Genomic DNA, 23021 nt, shown 5'->3' with positions numbered 1-23021 from the left:
CACGTACTCATTTACAGATGAGTAGACTGGAACAAGCGGAGTAAAGTATCTTGCTCAAAGATACAACACTGTGCGGTGCCATGACTTGTACCCGCAACCCTTCGGTCACGAGGCCGACGTCCTATCACTAGACTACCGTGCCTCCAGAAGATATACATGTATAAAGACATAATTAACATCAAGGAAGTTACCTCAGCAGTGTAGGCAATATGAGGTAATGTTTCGAGCAATCCTCTCCTTTATAGAGACACAGAAAAACACAGAACACTCTGTCTCACATTACATAAAAACAAATAACAATGTTATTAGATATAACTAATGTTTAACAATAATAAGCCCCTCGCATAGCGTAAGATATATTATACAAAATTGTGGAATATTGCAAAATAATGATTAAAATTGATGAATTCTACGGAGTGTAGAATGGAATGTTATTTGACTTAATACAATAAAGTGTACCAGTATACAATTAACATTTACTGAATTTTTTGTTAGCTTTAATTTCTCCTGATGATAAATCAACACCTTTCTGATTATTTTGAGATGCCTGATACAAATAGTTTTTCATTAGGTTCATTTCAGTTATTGATACACTTGAAATTCACTATTTTAACTTACAAATGATCTCAAAGTGGTGTTTATGAAAGCAAGGGAGGTAACTGTTATGCACTTTACTATTTTTAAGTCAATGATCGATCACTGACCGATTTCAGGCACAAGGCTAGAGAATTTTATCATAGTTTTCTGATTTTAACTGATCTCCCATTAATTTCTTTTTGAATGTAACTGTCTTAGAACTTAGCCAGATGACAGGATCCTTTGAAATTGAAGCTAGGGTTCCATTCTACACTATGATCCACACCTTTTGGAAATGACAATATCAGAAGCACACAAGTAGTGATTAGAGTGGTTTCAGTTAAAAAAAAAATCATCATTCACTAGACACACACTTGCCCTTTGAAGGTTGAAGAGAAACAACACCAAAAAAACCAACCCCAATCATTCGTTTGATGTACATCTCGAGTTTGGAGGTCCACAGTTTAATCCCCAGTATGGCGGAGGTGGAATTTGGCCCCTTAGTATGTTTATTCTTTTGTTTCAAAACATAATACACTTGGCATTGTTTTGTTAATCTGTGAAAACTTCATAATATGGGCTTCTTTTAACGAAAAGATATATTAAACTTACTAAATCTTTAAAAAAAATATGATTTACACATTTTCTGATTTTTACTCTTTTTTTTCCATTTATTAATTTTATGCTATGTCATCAAAAATGGGTCAAATTCCTATAATTCTAAAACATCGTTGAATATACATGTACCAGCTCCTACCTTGCTTTGTTAACCCTTTCACCTCTAAAGTCACATTTGAACCTTACCAAATCAAAGACTGGGTAAGTCCAGTTTAAATATGTAGGGGTGAGCGAGTTAAAACACTCTCTGAAGCCTTTGTCTTGGGTAAAAAAATCATTTGTCACCTTAACTAATTTATTGACTAATTTCATCATTCCTGTGTGAGCGGTGCATAGGCAATGTCCCGTTTAGTACCAGGCTTGTCGAAGAATTTTCGGCCGTAGAGAAAGGACACACATATGATAGCCACAAGTGTGAACGGCCAGAAGATCAAGTTGAAAATAGTACCAGAATAAGTGGCACTAAAATAGGCCACATAGTTGTGCATGTCAATTTCCCAGAAGTCACTGAGCAGACCTTCCTTGCCACCGGCATCCATTCCTGTGCCACCAAAGACGAGAATTGTGTTCCCAGCCACGACAGCCATGGTGTCAAACCTTGACCCAGGCTGGGAGCCAGTGTAGTAAGTATTCTTGTCACCATTGTAAATACCAGCCGAGTTTCCGCTCTCAAACCCAGCCTTGAAAGCCCATTGATTCTTCAACACATCAAAATGCCATAAATCTGCGAGACGTTTTGGTGGTTTCACAGACGAAATGGAATTGGTTTGGACATCGGCTCCTTCTCCGCCAAACAGCCAGAGATTTCCACTAGTGTCCACTATCCCTGCACCACCTCTCCGACAGCCTGGCTCGTTATCCCTCGTGTGCTGTCCCACAAAGGCAAACTTGCCAGCTTGACCTGTTTGTCGCCTACCATGTACATATCTCCAAGTGCCCTCTGTGATGTTATACATGAACAAATCGGAGCCAAATCCTGTATTGTGATGATAGTTTATGTTGTAATTGGGTGCTCTATTTCCACCAAACAAGTAAAGAGCAGTGTCTTTGACCCAGGTTGTGGCACCATTTCTTGGTTCCGGCCACAGAGTCAGGTGATTGTTATAGATCTGGTTCCTCATCAGTACAGAATTCTCCATCTCTCTCCAGGTCAAGGTCCTGAAGTCAAACTCCCACATGTCCCGAAAAATCTGAGCTTTCACACCGATTCCTCCAAAGATGACCAGTTTATCACGCAAACACCAAACTGCCATATCAGCTCTAGCTGGCGGGGAAAGCAAGTCAGTGTCATTTTCTTTCATATCTGAATGCATTTTTTCAAAACTGCTCCAGTTTTTAAGTCTGAAGTCGTAGATCCATGTATCGGCCAGAACATCCTGTTCCCCATAGCCGCCGTACACCATGAACATGGCTCCCGGTATACCGCAGCCAGCACCCAACATACGTGGAGCAGGTAACTGATCAGTCCCTCGCTTGACTCCTTGGCCACTGTTCCCTTTATGCAGGATATTTTCAGACGGAACCCCTCCATTTATAAACCATAAATCATTAGTCAGGCGCTGTTTGTTTAACTTGGGATCATAAACAAGACCTCCAAATAAGTATAAATTGTTGTAGGTGTTGTAGTCCTTAAGAACCATGCCTCCTGAACGTGCCCCAAGTCCCAGGTCTGTAGCGACTTGGTTCACGCTAGAACTACCAGCCTGCCATTTCCACCTCACATCTGAAATATACCAGGTATACAGAAAAAGGTATTAATGATGAAGATAAAGTCTGTTTACAATGTATCCCACTGCCTGAATTACTTAAAGATAGTTATTCAGTGCCGTACTAACCAATTCTCATCACCATTATTACTTGTTCTGTTACATTCGGTAAAGGTTAATTGAAGCTAGCTAGCAACAAGAGGCCAAATGGACCTGTGTTGCTCAGCTGATATTTGTTTGCAACACATATGCATCTCGCACCTGTAACCTTTAAATTTGATCAGCGTCAAATTTATTTAAACCAGTTTGACAGCAAGAATATTAACACTTCAGTAGAGTTACTTGAAACATTGCAGGAAAATTAAAACTATTTCACTCATGTGACATTAAATATGTTGTATTATTCCAGAGAGCTACATCCTCAATACTCAAGGGTTACACTAACTCTCCTCTCTGCAGCCCTAGAATATGTCATAGCAAAATAGAAAACACTTTGTGGATGAGACAAGAAGAATAATATTACCCTTTCAAGTACACATCAATACATTCTCGCCGGCACATAGCGCAAACATTGACTTTAAAGTCAGGTGTCGCTCTTCTATAATCTTCAAAGAACATATATCAGCCTGCAATTGGTCAGGTATTTTTTTTACCTCAATCAAATAGATTCAATGTCAAGACATATTCCAGGAGACCAGAGAGCGAAACTGAACGTAACCCCTGGAGTATCAAGGATGGGTGAAGCGTAACCCCTGGAGTATCGAGGATGGGTGAAGTGTTACCCCTGGAGTATCGAGGATGGGTAAAGCGTAACTCCTGGAGTATTGAGGATTGGGTGAGCATAACCCCTGGAGTATTGAGGATGGGTGAAGCGTTACCCCTGGAGTATCGAGGATGGGTGAAGCGCAACTCCCGGGGTATCGAGGATGGGTGAAGCGTAACCCCTAGAGAATCGTGGATGGGTGGAGCGTAACCCCTGGAGTATTGAGGATGGGGCGAGCGTAACCCTTTGAGTGGAGAGGATGGGTGAAGAGTAACCCCTGTAGTATCGAGGATGGGTGAAGCGTAACCCCTGGAGCATCGTGGATGGGTGAAGCGTTACCCCTGGAGTATCGAGGATGGGTGAAGCGTAACCTATTGAGTATCGAGGATGGGTGAAGTATAAATCCTTGAGTCCCGAGGATGAATGATGGGGCGAGCGTAACCCCTTGAGTGGAGAGGACGGGTGAAGCATAACCCCTGGAGTATCGAGGATGGGTGAAGTGTAACCCCTAGAGTATCGTGGATGGGTGGAGCGTAACCCCTGGAGTATCAAGGATGGGTGAAGTGTTACCCCTGGAGTATCGAGGATGGGTAAAGCGTACCTCCTGGAGTATTGAGGATTGGGTGAGCATAACCCCTGGAGTATTGAGGATGGGTGAAGCGTAACCCCTTGCGTATCGAGGATGGGTGAAGCATAACCCCTGGAGTATCGAGAATGGGTGAAGCGTAACCCCTGGAGTATCGTGGATAGGTGAAGCGTTACCCCTGGAGTATCGAGGATGGGTGAAGCGTAACCTATTGAGTATCGAGGATGGGTGAAGCGTAACCCCTGGAGCATCGTGGATGGGTGAAGCGTTACCCCTGGAGTATCGAGGATGGGTGAAGCGTAACCGATTGAGTATCGAGGATGGGTGAAGCGTAACCCCTGGCGAATCGAGGATGGGTGAAGCTTAACCCCTTGCAAATCGAGGATGGGTGAAGTGTAAACCCTGGAGTATTGATGATGGGGCGAGCGTAACCCTTTGAGTGGAGAGGATGGGTGAAGAGTAACCCCTGTAGTATCGAGGATGGGTGAAGCGTAACCCCTGGAGTATCAAGGATGGGTGAAGCATAACCCCTGGAGTATCGAGAATGGGTGAAGCGTAACCCCTGGAGTATCGTGGATGGGTGGAGCGTAACCCCTGGAGTATTGAGGATGGGTGAAGTTTAACCCCTGGAGTATCGAAGATGGGTGAAGCGTAACCCCTGGCGAATCGAGGATGGGTGAAGCGTAACCCCTGGAGTATCGCGGATGGGTGAAGCGTTACCCCTGGAGTATCGAGAATGGGTGAAGCGTAACCCCTGGCGTATCGAGGATGGGTGAAGCTTAACGCCTGGAGTATTGAGGATGGGTGAAGCGTAACCCCTGGAGTATTGAGGATGGGTGAAGCTTAACCCCTTGGGTATCGAGAATGGGTGAAGCGTAACCCCTGGCGTATCGAGGATGGGTGAAGCTTAACCCCTGGAGTATTGAGGATGGGTGAAGTGTAACCCCTTGCGTATCGAGGATGGGTGAAGCGTAACCCCTTGCGTATCGAGGATGGGTGAAGTTTAACCCCTTGCGTATTGAGGATGGGTGAAGCTTAACCCCTTGCTTATCGAGGATGGGTGAAGCGTAACCCCTTGCGTATCGAGGATGGGTGAAGCGTAACCCACTGGAGTGTTGAGGATGGGTGAAGCGTAACCCCTGGAGTATTAAGAATTGGGTGAGCGTAACCCCTGGAGTATCGAGTGTGGGACGAGCGTAACCCCTTGCGTATCGAAGATGGGTGAAGCATAACCCCTGGAGTATCGAGGATGGGTGAATCATAACCCCTTGGGTATTGAGGATGGGTGAAGCATAACCCCTGGAGTATCGAGTGTGGAACGAGCGTAACCCCTTGCGTATCGAGGATGGGTGAAGTTTAACCCCTTGCGTATCGAGGATGGGTGAAGCTTAATCCCTGGAGTATCGAGGATGGGTGAAGCGTAACCCCTGGAGTATTGAGGATGGGTGAAGCGTAACCCCTGGAGTATCGAGGATGGGTGAATCATAACCCCTTGCGTATTGAGGATGGGTGAAGCATAACCCCTGGAGTATCGAGGATGGGTGAATCATAAACCCTGGAGTATCGAGGACGGGTGAAGTATAAACCCTGCCCCTGGAGTAACGAGGATGGGTGAAGCGTACCCCCTGGAGTATCGAGGGTGGGTGAATCATAACCCCTTGCTTATCGAGGATGGGTGAATCATACCCCCTTGCGTATTGAGGATGGGGGAGTGGAACCCCATGAGTGGAGAGGATGGGTGAAGCATATCCCCTGGAGTATCGAGGACGGGTGAAGTATAAACCCTTGAGTACCGAGGATGAAGTAAGCATAACCCTGGAGTATCGAGGATGGGTGAAGCGTAACCCCTGGAGTATCGAGGATGAGGCGAGCGTAACCTATTGAGTATCGAGGATGGGTGAAGTATAAACCCTTGAGTACCGAGGATGAAGTAAGCATAACCCTTTAATTGTCAATTAATTATGGTTGCCATCTAGCATTATGCTGTTGAACCATCTCATTCAATGTAGTGGAGATTTCAGGGAGCTAGTGATACTGAATAAAGGTTACCTAGTATTCAGGCTGACTTCAGAATAAGACAGAAATAAACTAAAGGATGTATATAACATATAGAGTCAAAAGTGGTATGGCTTTGGCTTGTGAGAATTTCTCTAATTGGCAGATCTAGAGCATCAAACTAGAATTAATCTATTGCAATTGACAAGCATACATGCACCCAGAAATAAGTGGGACCCTCCAAACTCTAGACGCGCATTGGGACCATGATCCAAACTCTAGACGGGCATTGGGACCATGATCCAAACTCTAGACGGACATTGGGACCCTCCAAACTCTAGACGGACATTGGGACCCTCTAAACTCTAGACATGGCACCCTCCAAACTCTAGATGTGGCACCCTCCAAACTCTAGACGGACATTGGGACCCTCCAAACTCTAGACGGACATTGGGACCCTCCAAACTCTAGACATGGCACCCTCCAAACTCTAGACGTGGCACCCTCCAAACTCTAGACGGACATTGAGACCCTCCAAACTCTAGACGGACATTGGGACCCTCCAAACTCTAGACATGGCACCCTCCAAACTCTAGACCTGGCACCCTCCAAACTCTAGACATGGCACCCTCCAAACTCTAGACGTGGCACCCTCCAAACTCTAGACGTGGCACCCTCCAAACTCTAGACGTGGCACCCTCCAAACTCTAGACGTGGCACCCTCCAAACTCTAGACGTGGCACCCTCCAAACTCTAGACGTGGCACCCTCCAAACTCTAGACGTGGCACCCTCCAAACTCTAGACGTGGCACCCTCCAAACTCTAGACGTGGCACCCTCCAAACTCTAGACGTGGCACCCTCCAAACTCTAGACGTGGCACCCTCCAAACTCTAGACGTGGCACCCTCCAAACTCTAGACGTGGCACCCTCCAAACTCTAGACGTGGCACCCTCCAAACTCTAGACGTGGCACCCTCCAAACTCTAGACGTGGCACCCTCCAAACTCTAGACGTGGCACCCTCCAAACTCTAGACGTGGCACCCTCCAAACTCTAGACGTGGCACCCTCCAAACTCTAGACGTGGCACCCTCCAAACTCTAGACGTGGCACCCTCCAAACTCTAGACGTGGCACCCTCCAAACTCTAGACGTGGCACCCTCCAAACTCTAGACGTGGCACCCTCCAAACTCTAGACGTGGCACCCTCCAAACTCTAGACGTGGCACCCTCCAAACTCTAGACGTGGCACCCTCCAAACTCTAGACGTGGCACCCTCCAAACTCTAGACGTGGCACCCTCCAAACTCTAGACGTGGCACCCTCCAAACTCTAGACGGACATTGAGACCCTCCAAACTCTAGATGGACATTGGGACCCTACAAACTCTAGAAGGACATTGGGACCCTCCAAACTCTAGACGGACATTGGGACCCTGATCCAAACTCTAGACGGACATTGGGACACTCCAAACTCTAGACGGACATTCATATGTGGGACCCTCCAAACTCTAGACGGACATAGGGACCCTCCAAACTCTAGACGGACATTCATAAGTGGGACCCTCCAAACTCTAGACGGACATTGGGACCCTCCAAACTATAGATGGACATTGGGACCCTCCAAACTATAGATGGACATTCAACTAATTGTGCTATCTGGTGGCCAACCCAGTTAAGTTTCACTACAGTTACAATCGTAGTCAGAAATAACTACCTTTCCGCTCTTTATTTACATTGCTTTTCTTAAATGAAGAGGCTGTTTTTGTCTGCCTCATATTTCTTAAAGAGGAGCTAGCCCGAGTTTCCTCTAGCTCTGACATCAGACTTAGTACATTTGACAGATGGATGACACCAGACATCTACCTGTCAAAATAGTCTGATGTCAGGGCCAGAAGAAACTATCTGGTCGCCGACGATCGACCCAGTCCAGTTCAGCTACATAATGACCTTGGTACTTCCATTTCACGCCTTACAATAATTTAAACTGAGCAGAAATGCAAATAACACGACTTGGATATGTAGGTATTTCAAGCTAATTTTATCATACAAGTCTATATCGGTCACCCTTAAAAGCGTCTTTAACCAACAACAAGCGTCTTCAAGTGACAACAAGTATCGCCAGACAAAATCTTTAAAAATACTGAATAAATTAAGCGACATCAGAAGATATGTTGTTAATATGACTATAATACGTACACCTTTATACCAAATATGAATTTGAGATAGAGCTCGAGGTAAAGTCTGAAGACGCTTCACGATCTGCAGAGTTCTATATATTCGCACACGTGTGCCATGCCGCCAATCGTAAAAATTCAATTCATCATAACTCGATCATTTGTTCATATATATAGCTGAAATTTGGAGTATATATCAATAAAAGTCTTATTAATAACATATCCTCTGATGTCGCTTACTTTAGTAAGAATGTTTAAAGATATTGTCTGGCGACGCTTTCTTAACCAGGTTAGGGAAAACCACCAACTTGCGTATAATACGCAAACACGCCTTTTATACGCCAGTTGGAGTATGGATTTGTTACTAAAAATAACCCAAATCGCTTTAACAGTAACTTTTGCAAGATATTATTAAAAATTGCATTAATTTACGATAAGGTTAATAATATTTTGCTAAAAGATGTTTACTGTAAGCGTTGGCTACTTAGAAACTTGTTGTAACTTTACCGGAAGTATTGCATCTATTTTTGGTACTTTTGCATTTGTATTATGTTTCATGACTGAATAAATGCGACTTGGACAAACAATTTGAAAAAGTTAAGATTAAAGTGATTTTGGCTATTTTTAGTAACAAATCCATACCCCAAGTGGCGTATAATAGGCGAGTTTGCGTATTATGCGCTAGTCACTGGTTTTACCCGACCTGTTAACTGTACAGGTTAATAACATGTACACACATGTGCCACGCCGCCGATCGTAAATATTCAATTCAACATAACTCGGGTCAATTTTTCAAATATCAAATTGAAATTTGGTATAAAGGTGTATTATAGTCCTATTAAAAACATATCTTCTGATGTCACTCACTTTATTCAGTATTTTTAAAGATTTTGTCTGGCGACGCTTGTTGTCACTTGAAGACGCTTTAAAGGAGGACCGACCGTCTTCTAGGCCTACAAGCCCCCTTTGATTCGTTCGACTGAAGAAAAGAAACAATTTGTCGATATGGGGCTTTAACACTTACCCTTGCTTTCGGAGAATGGTAGAAGGAGGAGGAATGATCCAACCAGAAAGATAACGCTCATATCGCGCTTCAGCTTCATTTCTCTCTTGTTGATCGATGTTTGTTGACACTGTCGCGTTGTCTGGGTTTGCTTTCACTGGTTGTGGTACTGACTCGCCTTAGCTTCTAAGCGTACAGCTGACAACGATGGCGATGTCTTATAATATCCGAAACGGTATTAATCCGGAACTTGATATTATTCTACAAGGCCTACCGTAATTACCTAAGTAGTTTTATATTTGGCCTATAACGGCACTTACACAGACTCAACACGAAAATGGCTTGGTCAACTAGAATCATAGATACACAGATTTTATTCTGACTATAGGAATGTTTACATTGCCTCTGCTGTCAGCTCTGTTGTATAAATAAAGGTTGGTTGATATTATTGGTAATAACATGATTTATGATTATTTAAGTCCATTGCTGATAATGTCACAGCTCTGTAACTGTAAGTTCATAAATTAGCAATTATCTGTACATTGTATTATGTTTCAGGTATCATACAAGTTAGTGGTTATTATTTAATGTAGATATAATATATCCTTATATATGTCAAATGAGTGTTAGTTTCTTGTTAAATTAAATCATCATGGCCTCAATATAGGTTCCCTGTGGTTAAAGAGAAGTGGTTGGTTCTTCCAGATCAAGTCAAGACTCAAATGCTCGCACATGCAGTTTGGGACATTACAACCTTTGATGTCAGACTATTCCATATGTCCACAGTTCGGTAAAAGAAGAAATGTTTCCTGATTTTAAGGCGAATTCTTTGTTAATATAATTTCAGTTCATGTCCCCGGAGACATTTACGTCTCTGATGTTCCCTCGTGGTGATGGTACTACTGAAAGGTGAAATGACTGTAGATACATGTACCTCACGATCATATTTCCTTGTCATGATTTTATAAATCTCTATCATGTCTCCCCTGGCTCTTCTGTAGGCCAAAGTTGGCAGTTTCAGATGTTGCAGTCTTTCTTGGTAAGATAGATTAGCCATTCCTGGGATTAGCTTAGTAGCTCTCCTTTGCACATTTTCTATCGATTCGAGGTGTTTGATCAGATGCAGACTCCAGACCTGGTTAGCATACCCTAGATTTGGTCTCACCAGACCTTTGTATAGTGTTGTAAATGTAGTGAGATCCATATACTCCATTGTTCTACTGATTAACCCCATTATGGAATTGGCTTTGTTTATTCTTTCATAAATGTGGACATTGAATGATAGTTTATTGTCGATAGTGACTCCGATATCTTTTTCAGTTTCGGTACATACAAGTTCTTTTCCATCTTCTAAAAGGTGTGCTGTCAATTTTACCAATCCGCATGGTTATGCATTTATCTGGTTGGAAGAACAGGAGCCTTTTTTTGTTCCATGCCTGTGCTTTTTGCAGGTTTTCTGTAGACACTCGCAATCCTGGGTGTTGAATATAGGACGGTAGAGTTTGGTATCATCTATAAATAGGTATGTTTTTGTATCCACACTTGTTATATCTGGGAGGTCATTAATGTATAAAACAAATCAAACTGGTCCTAGTACTGATCCTTGCGGAATGCCACTGCTCATTTCCTTCCAGCATAATGCGTCTCCATTTACTGTTACACGTTGTTTGGTAAAACCGTACATGCCCATTTTATGAACGAGTCGCTGGTGGGGAACTTTGTCGAATGCCTTCATAAAGTCACAATGCAGTACATCAATGCAACCTCCTGTATAAAGAATTTCCATCCAGTCATCACTAACTTGGATTAACTGTAGAACTGTGGACCTTCCTTGGATGAATCCAGCATGTCTCCTGCTGAATAATTTATTGATCTGCATGTAATTAGTCATGGTTTCCCTTACAATTGTTTCCAGTACTTAACAACATACTTCAGTATACAAGTAAAGCTTATAGGTCTGTAATTACTGGATACTTTGCGGTCTCCCTTTTTGAATATGGCTGTAACACTAGCATCCTTCCATTGTACATCAAAGCGCCCCTAGATTTAATTTTCCGGGGGGGGGGGGGGGGGGGGGGTGTACCTGTACGTACATGTTGTGATATTACAATACAAACTGGCCCCCAAAAAACGTTACACTATTGTATTGATATTTTTTCTTTCATATTTTGAAAATGCTGCAAATTCACAGGTCGATATCAATGTGTGTTGTATCAATAAATGCTCATTTAAATATTTCCATGAAACGACATCACTAGTGTTTACCAGCAAACGTAAAGCTTACAATATTAACTGGCATTGACCACAGCTGATAACGACGTCGCATGGAAGCAATGAGTCAGTTCATACATCTCGTCCAGATCTTCCGCCACTCTTCATGTAACGTCGTCCTCAACTTGTCCAACATTTGAGGCTGCCGCATGGCTTCGATTTCTCACTCTTTTGTCCAGCTGATCACAGGGGTGTTCGATGGGGTTGATATCTGTGGAAAGCGATAGCCGATCAAACACATTCATGATCTGTTGACGAAGAAAGTCAATTTTGACGCGCGCGACATAAGCGACATCGTTTTCTTTCTGAAACGAATACGTGCCGCCATTTTTAACCATTAATGGAACCACATGTGGTACCAAGATCTGTTCCCTGTAACGTTGAGCGCTCATGCTACCGTCGACGATCACAAGGTCTTTGAGCCCATTGCCCCATATTCCACCCGACACCATGACGCTTCCAGCGCCAAAACTATCATGACGTAACGTGAATACGTCCAGATAACGTTCACCATGCGTACATTACACCCGCGTTCTGCCAACTGAGCGATGAGTAGACTTTGGGAATCGTCCGTGAATAGAACATGTGGCCACTATCGTAGAGACCATCGAAAATGTTGCCGTGGCCACGCTGAGCGAGAGTGTAGCCCTTCCTCGGCCAACCGACGGATTACAGTTAGTGGACTAATGCGGAGGTGATTGCAGGATTTTGGAAGCAGTACTTGCCCACGTTACTGTCCGATTACGCAGATGACGTGAGCGGATTTGCCTGCCATGTCTACGTAATGCGTGGCCTCCTCCACCCTGGACGACCGTTTATATGACTAACCTCAATCCCCGGTGACAATAATACAAAGAAACTAGCAAATGTCTGTAAGACATAAATGCCCCCTCTCATGGATGGGACGGGACGCGACAGGACGGGACAGACATGGGCAACACTATATGCCCCCCACCCCCCCATTTTATGGCGGGGGCATTATAACGTCTTTCATATTTCAGATGTTATGAACATACCCTATTTTAAATAATGTAATGTTACCACATTACGTCATAACACCATCTGAAACTGACCCCAGGGCTCAGTCGACAGTGAACTCTACGACACTGGTAAATGTCTTTGAAGGAGCATGGAGATGTTGTCGGGGGCTCAAAGGGACACCTTAAATACACATGAGTGCTCCAATGCTGGCCAGTCTCGTTATCGGGTGGATGGTCCTCCTTCGCTAGCTGTTTCGGCGCTTATCCACGACGTCTTCCATAAGTGCGCCGACTGGGTAGATCAGACCCAGCCAGGGACTGGTCGGCTCGCGCTCCTGTTGGTTGGAATTGCAGCTTGCTGCCATGATGTAACTGTAGCCTCCTGCATCATATACCGTGCCTCGTGAGGTTTCGTGTTGTGGCACCGTGTGACTACCAATGTTGTTGGTGTCCACCCCACGGTTCTTCTTTCTTCCTCTATATCCAGTTGGATGCCAACTCCGCCTGTCTGATCACCACTCCCACCAGCTTCCTCCGGTCTGCCATCACCATACTGAGTAACCTCAAAGTTCTCCACAGACATTGGTCAGGGAAACCACTGCATTCAACCTCCACTGGCAGGCACGTTACCTTCCTACCTCGTTGTTGGAAGTCCTTTACATGTTGCTGGTACTTCTTCATCTTCCGTTCAAGTGTTTCCTCTATCCTGTCTACCATCAAGACCTGCTTGAAGTTTCGAGATCACAACACAATGTCTTGGCGGAGTGGTGTAGCAGCGACCTCTGCTGGGAAACCCATCCTCTGATGGGTGTCTGCCCTCATTTCCCGAGTATCCTGCTGTTGTCAGTATCCCGCCTCCCTCGGAGATGCCCTTACCTTTGGTTCCTGCCTTAAAGAAGTTGACAAACTTTGGTCGTTTCGTGACTGCTCTTTTCTTCCTCCTAGCATTGTCGAGGATCTCTGCTTTTACGTTGAGGAACGGGTCATGGTGCGAAAATTGGTTTAGACAATGTTTGGCGGTACAACGGGTGGCGATTTATCGAGACAGGAAAGATCAAATAAATAGAACTTATCAAGCATACGACATACAAGTATATATGCACCTACTTCATTAGACGTTTAGACATATCGTTGACGTCCTCCAGGGGTGTATGGTTGGCTTTCGCTGTTTTTGTTTGTAATCGCAATCTTCTGCTTTGATGTAATCGTAGCCTCCTCCTGCTGGTGTACTTCATTGCTGGTGTGGATAATGATGTCCAGTGTTGTGTCTCTATTTGTGTCTAGCACTTTTGCTGATTGAAGAACACCACACAGCCCCTTTCCTCTTTTTTCAATATCCATCCAGATGCCAACACTCATCTAGCCAGCCACCTCAATGTCCTCTACTGTAGTGACTAGATAACAACTTCATCGACCCTCAATGGCAGGCAATCTGCTCTCGCTGGATATTCCATTACAGTGGGTAGGTCGTCACACAAAAAATCCGGTACTTTGCTGGTTTTAATGACATAAGTGCCCATGCATGTGATCTACGTCTCTAAAGGTCCACCGTTCTTGAACAACTGTCTGTGCAATTGGGAACTGTCGGCAATTTCCGTAAACGAGAATCTCTCGTTTACGGAAAGTGCCAACGATTCCCGATTGCTGTCGATTTTGTCGCCGTCATATCATCCATAAAGGCTCTTGTTGGTGGTTGTTTGATGGTATGTATGGCGCCCTGGTGTGCTTTTCCACGAATTCTACCATGAGTGTCAGCTGCAAATAAAATCACTTATATCATATACCAGGTGACGATCCGACAAGAGAACTCTCTGAAGGTAAACAGACAGATGTCATCCTCCTCGACTTCGCAAAAACCTTCGACAAAGTCCCCCACCAAAGGCTTCTTGCAAAGTTCCACTACTACAGGATCCATGGATCTACGCCGGATTGGATCCAACGCTTCCTAATTAACAGGAAATAGCATGTCTTGGTAGAAGGTTGTTAGTCTATAGAGGTAGACGTAATAGCGGGGTGCCCCAAGCACTGTCAATGGCCCCCTTCTATTCCTGGCCTTTATTAATGACCTCACAAGCACTGTGTCTTCACAAGTGAAGCTCTTTGCTGAGGATTGCTAAATATACCGCACAGTTGAAAACAGTAGCGACTCAGCAGTGCTATAACAAGATCTGGTAGCACTCGAGAAATGGGAGAACGACTGGCAAATGGTATGCCATCCTCAGAAGTGTGTCACCATCAGAATCACACGAAAGCGGAAGCCAGTCAATGCCACCTACCACCTACATGGCTATGACTTAGAAATGGTCCCAGGCAGCAAATATCTTGGCGTACACATTAATCATGACCTCTCGTGGCGAGAGCATGTGAGCCAGACCTCAGCCAACGCTGCGAGATCTGTTGGATTCCTAAGGAGGAACCTAAGGAGTTACCCACCGGAAGTCAAGGCACATGACTATACAACACTTGTCAGGCCTCTCCTCCTGAGTATGCCTCCCAGCACAACAGTGTTCAACGCGTGGCTGCCAGATTCGCTACTGGGAATTATTACACCAGAGATCCTGGATGTGTCACAAACATACTACGGCAGCTGAATTGGGAATCACTGGGAGCTAGGAACAGAGTGACCATGTTCTACAATATTACCAACAACATTGTAGAAGTCCATGTCCACCATCTTCTGACGGTCGACATCAGCCGTACACGCGAATCCCATGCCAATAACATCCGGCAAATCAGCACCAGGGCTTGTGCCAACAAGTATTCCTTCATCCCAGCAAAATACTAGCATGACATTCAATCCTCTTGCCTGTTCGAGAGTCACCATCCAGCGACAGCTTCTTCTTTCGCCACTTCTAAATGTTTTATAAAAAAATAGATTTCAGCTGTTCGCCCACCCAGTGCTGTGCGTTCACTCCATTCGGCAAAAAGAAGAAGATCCCGACTTTAAATCTATCCCTGCCAGGTTGTTGGAAAGTAGTCGATAGTGAAGCGCATTTTAAAAGTCTCAAAATAATCCTTCTATATGCTGCTTTGTTTTCTTTGTGTAAGATACTTTCTCAGTGTGAACTGTACCAACTCTAGCATTACTGGTACATAGATATTTGTTGGATCGTGTAACGGCACTATTACGTCACATGCACTCTCCGTTGTTTCCTTGGTCACCGGTGTAGTTCTACACATCCCGACATCCCCTTTCTGTACCGAGATGTTTGTGTTATTCGGGATATACTTACTGTGAAGTGCTTTCCATTTTGGAGTAGTATTGATGTATTTCAGTTTCCTTCGTTGAATGGTTTTCTTAAATGTGTTAAATCAAAATTGCAATTTGACTGTAAAGATACGAAATAAAAACGCCCTAATCACAATACGAGAATAATATCAAACGGAGGATAAAACAATCGTATGATGACAGATAAACACCGCACGCTGAATTGCTATCAGTTTAGAACTACAACTAAAATACTCGATGTTTTAAAGTGGTACGCACTAATTTTTGGTTTAGGGTCCACGTGGAAAACACTATTAGCTGAATAGATAAGATGATATATTAATTCATGCTATAAGAAATGAGATTATTTTATCTTATTGGATTATATTCAACATAATGGGGTAATATAACATCGTGTCAGCCTCACACGCTCGAGTTCCCCCGATGATATTTCCCATATTTATAACCTCTCTATATGCAAGTGCAACAACGTGACTGAGGCAGACATCGACAGCAATGGCGCGGAAGCCTGATAATGTCATTGCGTTCATGTTTTATTTCAATATAATAAAATATTAATTGTTCGTGTAATAGGGAAACGTGATTCTCTCTCTCTCATCTATTTATCATGTTTGACTCGGGCTACATCAAGGACAATGAATACAATATGTGGTACGTGTCATATAAATATATATGTGTAATACTTGATTGATGCAAATAACCATTTTGGGGAAATTCGTATTCCTTGTCCATGACAAGAGATCGTGAGTTCTCTTACCGTGAACAAGTGTATCTGCACTCTTACCGGTGTGAGATTTCCTTTTCTCCCACACCTGACAGATTTATCTCCCGTTTTGCCGGTGTTAGATTTATCTGTCTCCGCCCTAGGGTTGAGACGGGGGGATTCCCCTATTCATAACAATGGCATGACGTCACTTCAACAATACAATGACGTCACGTCAACAATCCATCAACAAATTGCCTGTATGTGTTTTGGGTCCATGTTTACCTTTATTTCACATTAAAATACTGTTAGATATGGGAGAAAAATAATCAATCGCTACTGGTTGTGTAAGATAGAGAAATCTCAACCCNCCCCTATCTCACCCCCAAGGGGCGAGAGATTCTATTAATCTCTATTATCCCTGTAATGGTTAGATCTTTCCTCCACCTTTCTCTTATCTATTGAATTGAATTCATGTCTACATTAAATACACCATGTTATAACTTAGATCGAATCATTAGCCACATTGTCCCTTTCGAAGCGATATTGTCATTTGACCGATAATGGATCGGCTTAAGTAGTAATGCGTAAAAAGAAATCCAACATAAAAAAAAGGTATTAATCGATCAGTCTAAAAACTAAGCAAGCACAACTAAGGACCAATGGAAGCACTACTTGTGAACTTTGAGAAATATACCTCCAGCACTTTCTGAAAAAGTCTATACATTGTATAAACGTTCAGTGACAAAATTAAAGATGGCTGCCTTGCATATAAAGGACAGTTTGGACAGCTATCCATCCGATGATGATTGGCTAAATATTTATGTAAGGCAACTAGGTTGAAAGTCCTGAGTGGCGCGGGAGCCACGTTATTGGTACAAATAGAGATTTTATAAGGCGGCCATCTTTGAAATCATAAGTGACCAAAAATTGATGGATGAAGCAGCTCCTATCAAAAATTGAACGTTAAGGGAATGAGAAACCACTGCACAAAATCGGGTATTTTTGTCTCCTAAAATGTATAAACATTTCCAATATCTGGGCCTAAGCTACCTGACAAAACAGTTATAACGTAAATAGAAAAGTCAAATACTATTAGGTGCTGTGGTTGTTGCTATGATTGTTTTGTTCCACAAAATTATAAAGAAAAAATACCCGCTGACTTTGTCAGCTTTGTAAATATGAAGAATAAGTCGAAGCAAGAAATAATTCCAGGCGGTTTTTCAGTATATGAAAGCTTTGGTCAGATAAATAAATAAAAACAATCAAACGACGATCCCGTCAGTGAATCTTTTCACGCAGTATTTCACTATATCAGTACTCCTTTATGGAGGCACGGTGGTCTAGTGGTAGGACGCAAGGGCTCGTGACCGAAGGGTTGCGGGTTTGAGTCACGGCACGGCACTTTGTTGTATCTTAGAGCAAGATATGTGACTCTGCTTGTTCCAGTCTACTCAGCTGTAAATGAGTACGTGGTTGGGCAGTTCTAGATTTGTAGAATGCTAGCTGTTAGCGCCGAAAAGGCAGCACCGGCTGCATGCTCCCCAGTGAGTTGAGAAAGATATTGACTGGTTGCAAAGGCCCTATAACCACAGATAATAATTTGTGAACCGCATTGAGACGACCTTCATGTACGAACTAGGTTGTGACAAAGCGGTATATAAGAACCTCAAATTATTATCATTATCATACTATATATATATATATATATATATATTAAACGCCATACTCATATTACATAGTCTGTTGACATTATTACCTCATATTATACATATATAGAACAGCGTATCTGATTTATTTTATATTGATCACCATGACGGGAGAACTCTCGGCCATTTTCCCTGATTCGGAACCTCTCAAAAAAGTATAATAGGCAGCCAAAACCGAGTTCCGAGTGATTGAAGCAGACGACAACACTGGCGCCCTCGTGTAACATGATTGACCTCGGATAAACCGCAGGAGCCTGAAGTTCTGTTAAAAATATTTATAGCAATAATACAAAAACAAAATCTATATTATTCTTAAACAATAAACTGTCTAGATCGAGTTATACATTGATATCATTAAGCGGCGAAACACCTAAGAATTTTCCCCCAAGGAAAGTTTGTCAGATTCTTGATAAAGATTGTCTATGAAAACATACCTGTAAACATACCCTGTGTATAAAAATGGTGATTTATCATGTGGCCTTACGCAAGAATTAATGCTATCATCTAGCCTTACGCTGTATGCTCTTGCATACATATTTAATGGCGTATAGCAAACAAAATCTTAAACCCGATTTACACAACTTAAATCACAATTTATCATGCCATACACTATCAAGCGCTTTTCTATAGTATACAAAATGATAAGAAAGTCTTTTATTACTCTTCAATGTTCTACAAGTTGATAAAAAAACGCCTTTGTAAATTTCTGATAATCAATGTATTAAGTGCAAAAGAGCCTATCGGGTACCACCACCTGCACGCCCCTCGAGAGTCGGGAAATGTATCGTAAGAGGCGACTAATGTTAGACCCCCTGCAGCAAAGGAGGTTTGCTTTTGTGCCCTCTACTTGGGGACTCAAAAGCAACCAAAATAAATCTGCTGCCCCGTTTGAAATACTCGGGTTCTTAATGTTTCTTTCTACTTCTACGTTCTTTCATTTCCCAACGCCTTACTTGCCAATACCTCACTTTTGGCTTTAATGTTGAGCGTTCCTCCAGGTGAGGATGGCAATGGGTTTTGTCCCCAGACCGGGACATACCACAGCCCTTAAAAATGTAGTTGTTATTCCCTGCTTAACGTTCAGCATTGAGGGTAATGGCAACAACTGGTTCACCCGTTGTCAGTATAACGTGACCGGGCGGAATGTTGTGCTGGGTGCCTTCGGCATGGCAGTTCAGTGAGAAAGCACTACAAAGTCGGCATCAGATATGTGTTATAACAAGGAGGCAAGTGAACCAACATACCCTTTCTCCTGCACACATACTCTCGTGAACGCTTACACAACACACATGGAGGCACGTCGTTAAATGATCTCAACAGTTGATAGGACGTTCAAAATATAAAACCAACCACTACCTGCATTAAACCAAACTGAGCATCAGACCGGCCGCCATCTTGAATTTTGCTAGTTACAGATTGTTAGCAACTTCAATGTACGGGTACGATCTTTCTAACTTCTGTAGATTACCCGTAGTGTTCAGATGTGAATAACGGATTTTGGAACTCGTCGCAAGGCGTTTACGTTGAAATTTGGTAGTTTAATTTTTCTTTATATGGCTTTGCCAAAGAAAATACGGGAGGGATATCTATAATTTTTTACAAGTAGCTATAAATAGGTTCGCCGCACTCCGTAGTTGTGAAGATTAAAAGGTCCAACAGGCAGCCATCTTGGAATCTAAACTTTAAATTGCTATTGCTTTTAGCTAGCTGAAAGTATTGAAGGGATCTTTCTCAATTTTTACATGTAGGCTACACTTGTTCTTAGTTGTGCGTGCTGGATTCTGGGGCTGATCCAAAGGTTTGTGTTCTTTTCCCAAAGATGCTCTAGAAGAAGTTTGATGAAAATTCCTTCATTAATTAAAAAAAAAAAAAAACGATTTTGAATTTTCCTGTATTTCCCCTATTGGGCCTCACATGCGCCTTTTTATACAAATTAGACAAATTGAGTTTTTTTATGGTTTTCTCTATTTCCCACATATTGCACATCCTCCATAGATATTAAATTCCCTTTGCCCAAAGATACTACAGAACAAGTTTAGTTAAAATCCCTTTATCGGTACAAAAGGAGAAGGATCTTTAATGTTTTCCCCTATTTCCATTAATGGGCCCCACCCATCTGCCCCAAATAAGGGGGCCCACACACCTCAGTTTATACAAAAATGATTCTTTTGTCCCTATGCATGCAAAAAATCCTCTATTTCCCCTATTGGGCCCTGCCCCCCTGGCCCCCGAGGGGCCCCACAGAGGGGGGGGGGGCATACCCTCTGTTTATACAAAACTGAGAACCCTTTGGCAAGGATGCTCGAGATCAAATTTGGTCAAAATCTCGTCATCGGTACAAAAGGAGAAGAATCTTTAATGTTTTCCTTTACTTTCCCTAAAGGGCCTACCCATCTGCCTCAAAGGAAGGGGCCCACACACCTCAGTTTATACAAAATTGATTCTTTTGTCCCTAAGCAGGCTTCAGACTGCATTTGGATTATATCCCTTCACTTGTATAGTAGGAGAGAAAAAATCCTCTATTTCCCCTATTGGGCCCCGCCCCTTTGCCCCCAGAGGGACCACACCCTCCGTTTATAAAAACTTGAGGCTCCTTAACCAAAGATGCTCTAGAATAAATTTGGTCAAAATCCTTCAATTGGTTGAGAAGAAGATTTTTAAAGATTTACCTATTTCCCCCCTATTTGACCCCGGCCCTCTGCCCCCAGGGGGACCATACTCTCCGTTTATACAAAACCGAGAACCATTTGACTAATGATGCTTCGGACCAAATTTGGTCAAAATCCTCTGAGCCGTTAAGGACAAGTAGCGTTTTAAAGGAAAAAGTTGACGGACGACGGACGCTGCGCCATGGCATAAGCTGACCTAGCCCAAAGGGCCAGGTGAGCTAAAACCAATTAGTCTTTTCGCATATGATTTCCCGTCTCTCTATCTTCTCAGGAAGAAAAAAAGACGACGAGATTTCTGAAATTAAAATTATTACAAAATAAAAGATTACAAAATCGTGTTTTCTCGGTGTGAAAAGTGTGAAAAGGATCCATTTTTATCAACAAAATATCGCGGTGTTATTGCTGTGGACATCTGCGATGAAACTGCTCACGTTCTGGCACCATGTTACGATATATTTAGCCCAAATTTATGAAATGTCAATTGTTTCCCTGACAGATCGTGATAGAGCAAGTATCTAACTGATACTTTGAGACACAACGTGTACAAAACCTGATGTGTTATCAACTAAATATATCACTGACATTACAAAATGACCCAAATCAGGCTGTTGGCCAACTTTAAAGGTTGGTCTTTTTTTTATTGTGCGAAAGCAACATTGGTCATGTATGAAAATTAGGCCAGAAACCATATTTTACTAAATATTTCACCTAATGATGCTGCCGAGACTGACGAATACTATTTTGTTACACTATAGTCGCCATTGTTTTCCTACCATATCTAGTCCCATCCACTTTTTTAAGTTCTGCATAAAACTTTCGTGGCCACACGTGCACCTCCTCTGAACTTGCTTGACCCTAATCGTCAACGCTTCCGACATTCCGTTCTGTTAAATAAGTTTGAAGTGAATTTACTGTAGTCTTTATAACAGCTTTTGTATTTAAGCTACGTTTAACGTCCAAAATCTGCTGTAACTCTTCTTTACAACAACAAAACGGCCGTCATCGGTTTTGAAAATGTGAAGTGACGAGCGTAACGGAGTAGGCCCCGCCTACCAAGGTTTTCATTGGTTTAAATCTTATAAGCTCCGCCTACAAATGTGCATGAGGGAGTAGTCGTCTTTCTGGCAGGGAGTAGTCTTTTTTTGCAGGGAGTAGTCCTAATTTTGGGAGGGAGTAGCTCTCAGATGGAGAGATTTAAGTGATTTAAGGGAAATAGCAGATTTTATCGTATTGTTTTTAAATAGGGAAACATTGACGTCGTACCTGTTATAGAATCTAGAACAGGCTCGACCATCTCAGACATACCGTTTAATATTAATGACATTATCGACATTCTAAAGACATTAAAAATCGGTAAAGCTGTAGGAAAGGATACTATTAGTTAAATCATGCTAAAGAACAGCTCTAATTTAGTTGCTTATCCTCTTTCATTGATCTTTCGCTCATCTTTAAAAACTGGATCTTTTTTCAAACACTGGAAACATGCTCTAGTTATGCTGGGTTTTTTTTAAATAGAAGGAGATAAACAAGACCCTTCAAATTATAGACCTATTGTACTACTAAGTACTATTGGTAAAGTTTTCGAAAGACTAGTCGCTAAATATTTACATAACTACCTTTTAGATAATTCTCTCTTATATAAATGTCAGTCAGGTTTTCAACCAAGTCATTCTCCTGTACACCAGCTTATAGAAATATTTCATACTATGTGCGATAATCTTGAAAAAAACCCAGCCAACTTGTCTAAAAAAAAGAGATATTTCTAAGGCGTTTGATCGAGTGTGGCATAGGGGGATGGAAGTGAAACTAGCTAGCTATGGAATATCGGGAAAGTTATTGGACTGGTTAATTGATTATGTTACTAATAGATCTCAACAAGTTTTTATTGGAAATAGTAGATCTTCTGTTAAGATAACAAATGCAGGAGTACCTCAGGGTTTGGTTCTTGGTCCGTTGCTGTTTATACTATATATTAATGACATAACAGATAAATTGAAAATCTATCAAAACTTTTTTCTGATGATATCTCTCTTTTATATTC

General features: G+C 42.6%; 1 protein-coding gene across 1 annotated transcript; it reads right to left on the bottom strand.

Annotated features, from left to right (window-relative positions):
• Positions 1–9619, bottom strand: LOC110447596. Its single transcript, XM_021493387.1, has 2 exons — positions 9441–9619; positions 1–2917 (listed from the first exon to the last, which is right to left on the bottom strand). Exons 1-2 carry the CDS (start codon positions 9517–9519, stop codon positions 1506–1508), a joined length of 1491 nt encoding a protein of 496 aa, XP_021349062.1. The 5' UTR covers positions 9520–9619; the 3' UTR covers positions 1–1505.
• Positions 9620–23021: the final 13402 nt, after the last annotated feature.

This window comes from Mizuhopecten yessoensis, unplaced genomic scaffold, assembly GCF_002113885.1.
Source record: "Mizuhopecten yessoensis strain PY_sf001 unplaced genomic scaffold, ASM211388v2 scaffold3491, whole genome shotgun sequence".
NCBI classification, from domain to species: Eukaryota; Metazoa; Mollusca; class Bivalvia; order Pectinida; family Pectinidae; genus Mizuhopecten; species Mizuhopecten yessoensis.
The sequence above is the reverse complement of the archived record's forward strand: the minus strand, read 5'-3'. Positions and strand labels throughout refer to the sequence as shown.

What these genes read in the sequence shown, in the direction of transcription:
- LOC110447596 (XM_021493387.1), bottom strand. Translation starts at nt 9,519, where the DNA reads ATGAAGCTGAAGCGCGATATGAGCGTTATCTTTCTGGTTGGATCATTC. An exon ending in ACCATTCTCCGAAAGCAAGG is followed by an intron (nt 2,918 to 9,440) that starts GTAAGTGTTAAA and finishes GGTATATTTCAG; the next exon opens with ATGTGAGGTGGAAATGGCAG.